Genomic DNA, 12,163 nt, shown 5'->3' with positions numbered 1-12,163 from the left:
CAAAAGCAGAACAGGAGGCAGAGGAGAAAAGGCAAAAGAAAGAATTGGGAGAAAAAGCATTGGGAGCTACAGAGAATGAACGATAGTTTTAGAAAATGGAAGAGAATGAAAGGACAGAGGGGAAAGGGAAAAATAAGCAGGAGAAGAGGGAGAAAAAGAGATGCAAAATGCTAAAAAATAGAGCTGAGGAGGAGAAAAAAACAATTGAACGACGAGGATGAGAAGGCAGAGGAGGCGACAATTAAAAGAAAATGAGCATGATTGTAACGGCTTTCTTCCGTTGAAGGAGAGGAGGACCAAAATGCAGCGTGGTTAGTGTTCAACATGTTTAATTTAGACCGAAAACAACAAATGTGAAAACCGAAACAGTCCTATCTGGTGCAATGACACAAAGACAGAAGACAATCACCCACAAAATACCCAAAGAACATGGCTGCCTAAATATGGTTCCCAATCAGAGACAACGACAGACAGCTGCCTCTAATTGAGAACCAATCTAGGCAACCATAGACATACAAAACTACCTAGAACGGAAAAACACATAAATCCCCCATGTCACACCCTGACCTAACCAAAATAATAACGAAAACAAAGATAACTAAGGCCAGAGATAAAAATGGCAAAGAAGAGTGAGGAGATGAGAAAATTAGAATGAGAGTTAGAGATGCATAGAATGTCTTACAGGGGAAGGCCATGAAATAAGACTCACCCTTTGACAACCTCTATTTCCAGCTTTTCCTCACAAATCAGATATGAATGTTTCATATTCATCATCATTTCTAAAATCCATTTTGATATCAACCCTTCCTCAATTAATTCCTCTAATTAGCATCCTGATCCTCAATAAATGGTCAGTCATTCAGTCCCTGTGCTTTAACTGATGTACCACTGTGAGAGGTGACTGCAACAACCCAACAGCATCCATCAATACTAGGCACTATGAGACAGTTCTGGAAGTTAATGCAGTTAATGTTAATGCAAAAAAATGTGATGCAGTTAGTTAGGAGTGAAAATAAAAATGACCAAACAAATACATTGTATTACACCTGTAATCACTTTGGATATGCATGATAATTCTCAAAGAAAATCTGCTATGTTGTAAAACTAGGTCATTTAATATAGTGATGAACAACTCTCAATGTAATGAATATGAACAAACCAACACTGAAACCATCTAAAAAGGATCTAAAACGCATCAGTACAACTTCCACAGGGAGGCAGCAGAAACCAGCTGATAACAGACCCACCGCACTGCACAGACGTCAGTTCAACGTCTATTTTTGATTTACATTTGGTTGAGTTGTCATCTAACATGAAGTCAATGTGAAATCAACATAAAATGTCACCATGTCAATTGGATTTAAGTTAAAAGTTGGGTGAAAAAGAGACAGAATTTCCTTACGTTGATGACTTTTTGCAAATCCAATCAGTTTTCCACATTGATTGAACGACATCGCTTAGCTTTTTTGAAGTTGAAATGATGTCGAAACATTACACCTACAGTATGAATACGGTCCAAGGAATTTGGTAGAAGAATTCTTCTATTTCCTCTGCAGATCTATGCACCGTTGGTAAATGGCCAACCTGTATCACTGAATATACAACATCATCCAATGTAAGTCCTGCATGTATAAGTCTTGGTAGTGATGTGTCAAAACAATCCTGGAAAATATCAGATTGATCCTTTATCGAAAAATCATCTGCAACATCTCACTGGTAGAACATCTTGTCTGTGGTTTTATCAGTGCAGCCATGTAGAGAATCAGATTTCATTGGTTTAGATGGGTTCCTCTGTTATTAAGGATTCTGTGTCCATTTGCCCTTCAATTAAAGTGAGTTGGCACACACATGTAAAAAGTGTTACTAAAATATTACGAGTGGGTGCTTTGGGAAATATTCAGATTATTTTGCAAACATGGTTGCTCCTTGTGTATTGTAGAAGCCAGACAATTTTGTTAAAATACATTCCTCCCCACTGGGTAAAAACTGGTTGAATCAATGTTGTTTCCATGTCATTTCAACAACATCAAAAATGTATGAGATGATATTGAATCAACGTGGAAAACTGATTGGATTTGCTAAAAGTTATCAATGTAAGGGAATTTCATGTTTTTCCCCACCCAACTTTTAACCTAAATCCAACAACTTGGTGACATTTTCTGTTGAATTCAAGTTAGTAAATCACCATGTCTGTGCCCAGTGGGTCTTGTTGATTAAAACTACATTATGCAAAATACCATCAAGCAGAATGACCTTGATCTACACTGATATGCTTGGCCACTCTCTACATCTTATATCTAAAACAAACATGTTTACAGTGTGATTACAGGTTTTAGGCAATGTAAAGTAAATGTGAAAATCAAGATGTCTATATCGCTGGAGATAGCAACCCAACTCAGTTAGGGTGCTTACTAATAGAGCAAGATCTTTATAGTACAGCAAGCCTATCTATCTATCAATCTATCTATCGTATCAGTATCTATTAGACTGTGCTTTGTAAGCCAAAGGCCTTATGTCTTGTCCAGAAAGGAGAAAATGAACTGAAGGAGGGATGCAAGTTCAGATGCATTGTTCTTCTATCTCTTCTTCTCCTTCATCCCTCCATCCTTGGCATAGTGCCTGTTGAGCTCAGCAATGTTATGATCTGTGGCCCCAAACCGATGCATCTGAAAGGAAGAAGGAAACAGACACACATGAAAATCTCATACCAGACATTCCCAGTAGCAAGCCAAGAGTGTTAGCTAGTTGTTATGGAAACCCCAGTTGGCACAACCACAACCACACATTTTTGGTGTGGTTACTTTGGGGTCAGACAGTTGTTTCCCAAAAATTATCAGAAGTTTTGGTGACACACTATATAAGTGGATCATTGTTGAAATGTAGGCAAAAAATAGCCTACTGCTCCTCTTCAGATTCAAAATGCTATTCAAAACTCATCCTTATCCAAACAGAGAGATGGCTTGGGTGCATTTAAAAGTGCAAATTCTAGGATCCAATTAGAAATTCCCCAAAAAATTCCATGCCCGCTCCAATTGACCAACTCAACAACTGAAATTAACTGACCCCAACCAGCAGTGCTGAAAGGGTTCACTTCCTTATTCAAAATGGCAGCATGCTGTCCTCTCACCTGAATGAAACTGGGCCATGCAGCAGAGGCCCTCCCCGCGTGCCGTCCGGTAGACGGGTGACACACACACTCGGGTGGCGGGGGGCAGGTGTGTGAGGCGCGTGGACAGTGAGTTGGAAGGCAAGTAGAGGGAGGAGCGCGGGGCGGGGGTAGAGCCGTGGATGCCCTGACCCTCCCAGGTGAGCCAGTAGCCCCTGAGGCCGTCCACGCTGGCTTTCCAGTCCACCTGCACAGAGTCACTGCCCACCGTGGTCAGCTGCAGGTCTGCAAGAGCCGGTCTCACTGAGAAGGGAGGGAGGGGGGGAATAAGGCCTATGTGCTGTATTTATACAGTTCTATGTGAAGTATAATAGTCAATTTTGCATTTCCCCCTTTTAATACTTCAGTTTAAGCTTTAAGGCTAATACCATTCATACCTAAGAATATATCCTCAATGCTCAATGCTCCTTACCCTCCTCAGTGCACACTTTGACAGACATGGCCCTCTCCCGGCCGGAGGAGTGCCGTGCGCTCACGGTGACCAGGTACTGGGTGTCTGGCTGGAGGTTAGTCAGCAGGGTGGAGTTCTGCCCTTGGCCCACAGTAGTCATGTGGAGCTTCCCCCCCGGCAGGGCCATGTACTCCACCTGGAAGCTCTGGACAGACTCCGGCTGCAGAGGACCCCAGCTCACCCTCACACCATTGGCCCCGGAGTCAGATACCGTCACCATAGTCGGGCTCAACACCTCTGAGGAGACAAAGTGATACAGTTGAAGTCAGAAGTTTATATACACCTTAGCCAACTACATTTAAACTCAGTTTCTAAATTCCTGACATTTAATCCTAGTAAAGGTCAGTTAGGATCACCACTTTATTTTAATCATGTGAAATGTCAGAATAATAGGAGAGAGAATGATTTATTTCAGCTTTTATTTCATTCATCACATTCCCAGTGGGTCAGAAGTTTACATACACTCAATTAGTATTTGGTAGCATTGCCTTCAAATTGTTTAACTTGGGTCAAACGTTTAGGGTAGCCTTCCACAAGCTTCCCACAATAAGTTGGGGGAATTTTGGGCCATTCCTCCTGACAGAGCTGGTTTAACTGAGTCAGGTATGTCGGCCTCCTTGCACACACGCCTTTTCAGTTCTGCCCACACATTTTGTATGGGATTGAGGTCAGGGCTTTGTGATGGCCACTCCAATACCTTGACTTTATTGTCCTTAAGCCATTTTGACACAACTTTGGAAGTATGCTTGGGGTCATTGTCCATTTGGAAGACCCATTTGAGACCAAGCTTTAAATTCCTGACTGATATCTTGAAGTGTTGCTTCAATATATCCACATAATTTTCCTTCCTCTGATGCCATCTATTTTGTGAGGTGCACCAGTCCCTCCTGCAGCAAAGCTCCCCACAACATGATGATACAACCCCCGTGCTTCACGGTTGGGATGGTGATCTTCAGCTTGCAAGCATCCCCATTTATCCTCCAAACATAATGATGGTCATTATGGCCAAACAGTCATTATGAAACAGTTGTTTCATCAGACCAGAGGACATTTCTCCAAAAAGTATGATCTTTGTCCCCATGTGCAGTTGCAAATCGTAGTCTGGCTTTTTTTTATGGTGGCTTTGGAGCAGTGGCTTCTTCCTTGCTGAGCAGCCTTTCAGGTTGTCGATATATGACTTGTTTTTACTGTGGATATAGATACTTTTGTACCCGTTTCCTACAGCATCTTCACAAGGTCCTTTGCTCTTGTTCTGGAATTGATTTGCACTTTTCGCACCAAAGTACATTCATCTCGAGGAGACAGAATGTGTTTGCTTCCTGAGCGGTATGACAGCTGCATGGTCCCATAGTGTTTATATTAGCGTATCATTGTTTGAACAGATGAACGTGGTACCTTCAGGCGTTTGGAAATTGCTCCCAGGATGAACCAGACTTGTGGAGGTCTACAATTGTTTTTCTGAGGTTTTGGCTGATTCCATTTGATTTTCTCATGATGTCAAGCAAAGAGGCACTAAGTTTGAAGGTAGGCCTTGAAATACATCCACAGGTATACCTCCAATTGACTCAATTAGTCTATCAGAAGCTTCTAAAGCCATGACATAATTTTCTGGAATTTTCCAAGTTGTTTAAAGGCAGTCAACTTAGTGTGTGTAAACTTGTGATACAGTGAATTATAAGTGAAATAATCTGTCTGTAAACAATTGTTGGAAAACTTAATTGTGTCACGCACAAAGTAGATGTCCTAACTGACTTGCCAAAACTATAGTTTGTTGACAAGAATTTTGTGGAGTGTTTGAAAAACGAGTTTTAATGACTCCAACCTTAGTGTATGTAAACTTCCGACTTCAACTGTATGTAATAATAAAATATATGTAATATGATGATTTACCAGGTGATTTTATTCTAAAGTGGAAGTGAAAGCTGGAATCCTTAATGGGGGAACTGCCACATCCGTTTCTGATATTACAACAAAGAAGATACTACAAACAACCAACACAGTTTTTTCCCATCTGACATCATTGCAAGTGCAATAGAACAGCAGCACATGTACTAATTTTACAACGAGGCACAATCTTCCCTAGCTCTACCTTGTCAACAAAACAAAAAGAATAACAACGGCCGTGCATTGGACAGTGGTGCTGTTTCCCCTACTGCGGATTCCATCTTCAAGAATTTTCGATATACAGTGTGATGCCCATGCTGGACACAACCCTAAAGACATCACACTCCATGTCAACATTGTTAATTGTAACAATGTAAATGTCCAATGTAAACGTGCCACCTCCTCTTACCTGGCTTAGTGGTGAAGGTGACAGAGAGGGGGTTGAGCACCTGTAGGTTGGACTTGGGAGTCAGTGTGGCCATGTATGTGGTGTCTGGTTTCAGGTCCATCAGCCTTGCCATGTTGGAGTCCCCTGGCCGGGTCAGTCGTTGGTAATGACTACCACTGGTACTGGGGCTGGTCCCAGGCCCCCTTGCTTCTCTTTCGCTCACTCCTAGACTGGGAGCCGGTCCAAACCGGATCTCATAGTAACCGGTCAAACCGGCCAGAACCGGTCGCCACTGCAGCATGGCACTGTCTGTGGACACGTCTCGCACCTGGAGCCGTTCAGCCCGGAGAATCTCTGTTAGTGAAGAAACAGACTGAGACCGAAGGACTGAACCACTGGTGCAATATACACCTCCAGTGGAGACTCGTTTCACTTTAAATCACTTTAAATCGGAGGACGTGCTCATTGTAATGGCTGGAATGGAATTAATGGAAATTTATATTGAAACGATGGCGGTACCATAACATATTAACACAGTGTGCAGATTCCCTTCTCTCACTGGCAAACATTCATACTTGGATAACCAGAACAGGATGGCAAAAAAGAGAGGGAGGAAAGGGATGAGTTGTGGAGGACACGCCAGTAAGAGAGGAGCTCAGACAGACAAACTGTGGGTTCTCCAATGCATTCACAACTTGTACCATAAAAACCCTCGAAATAGACAAACCAGTTCTGGAGGATACCACTGTAACAAATAGCAAACCAGTATTCAGGTTTCAGTATCAGCGGAAAGGAACCTCGGGCACTCGCTAAAGGGACCCTGGATTCTCCTTCTGTGTCGTAAACAAACTGTATTTACACTCTGCGTCCGCCCATCACTATGCATCATGTCTTAGAGCTACATATGTTTACTGGAAGTGCCTGTGTGTCGATATGACTGTTACCCTATCTGACCAGAAAAATACCGTCTTGTCTATATATATATATATATCTGTCTGGCACCGTAGGGGGGCACGGTAGAGGGGGCTGGGTTGAATAATGTCTTTATTAATAGTCCCCCCTCTCTCATTACAGTCTAAAACACACGGTCTCTTCTTCCCTCTATGCCCCACTGTCTCTAGGAGTGGGTATGTGATAAAGGAGTAGCACAGAGACATGGATTTGTACAGCAGCACAGTTTATAGTAGAGCTCAAAAGAAGGTGTCAGGTCCATGTTAGTTGCAGTCAATTGTGTAATCAAAATGGACACACACACAGAACCCCACACGCACTCACCAATAATGGCATCCCTCAGGTCCTCCGTGATGATACTCATATCGTCGATGTCCACAAAGTACAGGTGTGACTCCACAGGAGGGGTGACCACCTGTCGCAGCTCCTGGTAGTTCCCGTGGCCCGTGGAGATCACCAGAACGGCCACGCCCTCCTCTCTCAGCTTCTCCATTGGTCCAATCACATCACCCGGCTTCACCCCATCCGTCAGCCACACTAGAACTCTGGGGAGTTCTTCCCTGGCCCCCGCACCACCCCCGGGCTTCAGCACCCAGTCCTTGGCCATCCTGAGGGCCTCCTCTGTGTTGGTGTCGCCCCTCAGAGGCTTGGTGTTCCCCAGCGCCCCCTGTAGGCCAGTTTGGCTATTGTGGCTGTCAAAACCAAACTCAAGGCGGGGTTGGGTGCCCACCTGCAGAAGGCTCACCCTCACCTGGTCCTCACCCAATGAGAATGGAAGGAGGAGCTCGGACAAAAAGCCCAGCATGCGGGAGTAGTCATAGGATGAGACGCTGCCCGAGGAGTCCAATAGGAAGAGGACGTCACCCTCACAGCAGTTCAACACTAAGAGGAGAGGAAAGGTTACAGGTGGTGGACACACATTCAGTAGATTTTTACAGCTATACGAGAATATAGATACATACAGTGGGGGAAAAAAGTATTTAGTCAGCCACCAATTGTGCAAGTTGTCCCACTTAAAGACGAGAGAGGCCTGTAATTTTCATCATAGGTATACTTCAACTATGACAGACAAAATGAGGAAAAAAATCCAGAAAATCACATTGTAGGATTTTTAATGAATTTATTTGCAAATTATGGTGGAAAATAAGTATTTGGTCAATAACAAAAGTTTTCCACCTTAATTTGCAAATAAATTCAGTAAAAATCCTACAATGTGATTTTCTGGATTTTTTTCACATTTTTTCACCTTTCACCTTCACCTTCTCAGTCTGTCTCTTCCCCCACTTCATGGTGGGTGAATTTCTATAAGCATAGTGCTTATAATAAGTGTGTGAGATACACAACAATTAGTGTATGTGGGAAACATAGTGGTATAGTTAGTTAACCTACAAACGTCCCATAGAGAAGTGGCAAACTCATAGCCACACGTATTTACGGGGATATGTACAGTACAATCCTAGAGCAAACTGAGACGGTGTGGAGCATCTGTGGAAAAACCCACTACCACTTCCAACTTTCTCTCTATTTTCTCTCTCCCTCTGATTCCTTCTCCCTCCCTTAACTTTTTCCAGTGGTCCCCTCCCTGTTCAGTGTGAGTGTGCATGCATGCAAGTGTGCGCACACCCACACAGAGAAATGAGTGGAGGCGTGAGAACCAAGTAATTACAGAAATTAGACCGGATCAAAACAAACAAAAAATAGGGATGAAGTGAGATAGATCAGAGTAGGACCGGGCAGATGAAGGATGGATGAAAGATGCTGTCACAACATTTAGGAAGACTAGGCCAAATATTCCAGATTTGCCAATTTTCCATATTTCGTAACAGTAGCACGAAACATGGCTTCTCATTTAAGGGAGAGGGAGTTAGGGGGAGAGAGGGGAGAGGGGGTGAACAGTAGGAGCTATTGGTGGTATAAGGAGGGGTTGGAGGTGGAGAGAGAGAGAGAGAGAGAGAGAGAGAGAGAGAGAGAGAGAGAGAGAGAGAGAGAGAGAGAGGGAGAGGAGAGAGAGAGAGGATAAGGGGGAGGTGTGTTTTTGCAGTTCCATTTGAGAGAAGAGGAAGAATGTGCAGTAGTAGCATATGTGCTCAGAGCAGAAAGAGTGAGGGAGAGAGAAAGAAAGAAAGAAAGAAAGAAAGAAAGAAAGAAAGAAAGAAAGAAAGAAAGAGAAAGCGAGAGCGAAACATGCTAATTTAGTTGTCCAGCTATGAGTACTTTTGAAATGCACTATTTTCTTTGGGTCCTTAAAAGTGAATTTCTTCAGGCTTTAATTTGACGCTCGATCTGTGGTGGTTGTACTGACAAGTGTGTAGTGTTGAAGGACGAATTGCAGTGAGTGTGAAAACACTGCCTTTCTCTCTTTCACTCTCTTGCTTCCTAAAGAATTCGCTACATCTGTCTTCTTGTTTGGACTTTGTACTCCTCCAGCTGCCTTAGTGGCATCCAGGTTAAAGCGCCTGTAAACTGTATTTACAGTATGTATGTCTCTCTCTGCTCATGCCTATTGATTGTAAACCAAATATTTGCTTTGTACAGTATTAGCTTTTTCGCAGTATTAGATTTACAGTCCACCATGAACAAGTTTGACTAATATATTAATGGTTACACTGAATGTAAATTATGAAACCCCATAACCTTGATGAGCATGGGAGTAACTGACCATAACACTTTAGACCTGTTTCACACATGCATGGAAGCTCACACACACACACACAGGTGTGTACTTCAGATTGACAGCCCAGATGTGATAGAAAAGGCCTCATCCGCAGTTCTTCTTGATTCTAAAACATGATGTGGTTATATCACCAAGCTGTATCACAACAGGCAGTGATTGGGAGTCCCATGGGACGGCGCACAATTGGCCCAGCGTTGTCTGGGCTTGGCCGGGGTAGGCTGTCATTGTAAATAAGAATTTGTTCTTAACTGACTTATCTAGTTAAATAAAGGTTAAATAAAAAAAAATAAAAAAAACGTCAGTAGGCTATATGTAGGATCAGAATACACCACAGGAGATTAAACCTGAATAAATTGTGCTTCTCAGCCAGTCCTTAGTATTAAAAGCATTTCTATGTTTGAGTGTGATGCATAGAAAGTAATTAGGCTCTTAGTCAAAACATGTCTTGTCTATAAATGGAAGAGGGTGTGAGAAGTGTAATGTTCTGTACATTATACCCTTACACTGAGTCATAAAAACAGACCACTGACAGATTGAATTGACTCACCACCAAGTTTAGTTTTCACCACTACGGTTATGAGCTCTAGCTAACACAAGCATGGTTGTAACAAGCGTTCAGTCATTATTATGGTGTTATAATCAATTAGATGTTTTAATTTACATCACCATAAATCATATGCATAAATACATTTAACGTAGCGTTAAACTTCTCATTAAAATCCAGGAACAGGTATCAACATAGAATTTCTACAATTTTGACAGTAACCTATGAACAGTAGTCTATGATAAAATTATTGTGCCAATCTAATAACACCATTTGGAGATACTCTGACTGCACCTCTCCTCCCTAGTCTGTCAGTCATGTAAGAACTAGGCTATAACATCCACCCACCACCAGAACACCGACAATCACCTGCAAAACTCACCTGCTTCTGGTGCGGAGTTTTGACCACTGGACGACCACAGGAACACGTAAACCAGCATGCAAGTAAATAAACACCGACCCTTCATTGCAATTGTGATCAATTCCAGTATACAGAATTATGACGATATCGAAAGGGCTTCCTCCAAAAAAGTGTCCATTGCCTGGACCGTCGCTCCAAGTGAAATGGTAATCAGGCTTACATTCGAGCTTCTAATAGGCTATAAAAAGATTGGAACTTCACATATCGTCACTTTCACTCAGACTTTTCCAGTTTTGTTTCTGTTTTTCCGGAACATTTTATTCTCGTAATATTTTCCCCAGGAAATTGGTTGCTCAGGTATCCTCCGTGAGTTTGTGAGGTAAAAGGCGCTTTGAGCGAACTAGGGCGTGAGTGTTCAAGTCGGTTCTTCGCCCTGACTCCAGTCCCGTGTCCAGGTCCTCCCCTTCCAGTGTTCAATCGTCTTTATTTCCAGTCTTTCAAGAGACTTCGAATAGCAAGAAGCTCAAGAGAGCTCTCGCCAAACGTCATTGCTCTGGAAAGTTGCCCATTTTCTCATAAAGGTTATCTTTACATTTTATGGCGAGTAGTCAATCACGCAAAAAAGTGAAGAGTCTTGAAAATGTGAAACATAAAGAAGAATTGTAACTTTAAGCTTTGAAATTAGCCAACGGTATAATTGTCTGGATTCTGTACACTTATCCTATTAGAACTACGAATTTCAGTTATGAGCCGTTGTAATTATGGATACTTTTATTACCAGAGGGCCACTGACTTTCAGCACCAAAATCATTTTAATAAGAGTGCCTCCTCAAGATGACAACCCTAATGTAGGCTATATTCTATTTAATGTGTATGTGCATGCTTAGTTAAATATGATACTATAAGATCATGTAAAAAATTCTAAATATAGAATTACAGTATGATGACAAACTGTTCACTGACTGGTGGACAAAAATAATGGGGTCAAGTTCTTGGACTTCAGCATCAGGTTTGCTCAAGTAGTCAAACTAAATTCCATTAAATATGATTTTTAATTGAATTGCATCAGCCTATAGTGCCTCAGGGGAGACTTGTAGAATGTGATATTGGGATGGGGTCTATATGAGAGTGAAAAGCAGGCAGCTTTTGTAGAGAGAGAGAGAGAGAGAGAGGTGAGGAGGAGTAGGAATAGGGTAGAAGACAAAAGTGGGAATTAAGAGAAGGAACAAGCCACTTGGCAAAAACTAGTTGAATCAACATTGTTTCCACGTAATTTCAACAAAATAACTTACTGTGAATAATTTGAATCAATGTGAAAAACTGATTGGATTTGCTAAAAGTTATGTTTGGGAATTTTGGCTTTTTTAAACCACATTTTTAACTTAATCCAGTGACATGATGAAATGTTTTGTTGATTTCACATTGAATTCAGATTAGTTGACAACTCAACCAGGTGTCAACTGAAATCAAAACTAGAGGTTGAAATTACTTCTATGCCCAGTGGGAAAGGTCTGATGTCTAGAGACCTCGGTGCACCACATTACCCAAGCTTATTTCCATTGTAACAGAACACTCCACCACACACCTAGTAATTAAACACAGAGTCTGTACAAAACAGTAAAAGATAGGGGCTGCTCTATGAAAGATAAGGAGTTTACCCTTTCCAAAAATAATTTTGTTTTGTTTGACCAGCCTGGTCTTATAGACGAGACGTAACATAGTAAACATAAATCTGGGACACTCA

The 12,163-nt window shown here is 42.0% G+C and overlaps 1 protein-coding gene across 1 annotated transcript; it reads right to left on the bottom strand.

Moving 5' to 3' along the window:
- Positions 1 to 312: 312 nt before the first annotated feature.
- Positions 313 to 10,917, bottom strand: LOC118359771 (von Willebrand factor A domain-containing protein 1-like). Its single transcript, XM_035738490.2, has 6 exons — positions 10,441 to 10,917; positions 7,165 to 7,722; positions 5,911 to 6,243; positions 3,579 to 3,854; positions 3,128 to 3,409; positions 313 to 2,666 (listed from the first exon to the last, which is right to left on the bottom strand). Exons 1-6 carry the CDS (start codon positions 10,523 to 10,525, stop codon positions 2,638 to 2,640), a joined length of 1,563 nt encoding a protein of 520 aa, XP_035594383.1. The 5' UTR covers positions 10,526 to 10,917; the 3' UTR covers positions 313 to 2,637.
- Between the last annotated feature and the right edge of the window lie 1,246 nt (positions 10,918 to 12,163).

The sequence above is a fragment of the Oncorhynchus keta genome, chromosome 27 (assembly GCF_023373465.1).
Source record: "Oncorhynchus keta strain PuntledgeMale-10-30-2019 chromosome 27, Oket_V2, whole genome shotgun sequence".
Lineage (NCBI taxonomy): Eukaryota > Metazoa > Chordata > Actinopteri > Salmoniformes > Salmonidae > Oncorhynchus > Oncorhynchus keta.
Note: the sequence above shows the minus strand (reverse complement) of the source record. Positions and strands in the feature narration are given on the sequence as shown.

What these genes read in the sequence shown, in the direction of transcription:
- LOC118359771 (XM_035738490.2), bottom strand. Translation starts at nt 10,525, where the DNA reads ATGAAGGGTCGGTGTTTATTTACTTGCATGCTGGTTTACGTGTTCCTG. An exon ending in AAACTCCGCACCAGAAGCAG is followed by an intron (nt 7,723 to 10,440) that starts GTGAGTTTTGCA and finishes CTCTCCTCTTAG; the next exon opens with TGTTGAACTGCTGTGAGGGT. An exon ending in CCTGAGGGATGCCATTATTG is followed by an intron (nt 6,244 to 7,164) that starts GTGAGTGCGTGT and finishes CTTCACTAACAG; the next exon opens with AGATTCTCCGGGCTGAACGG.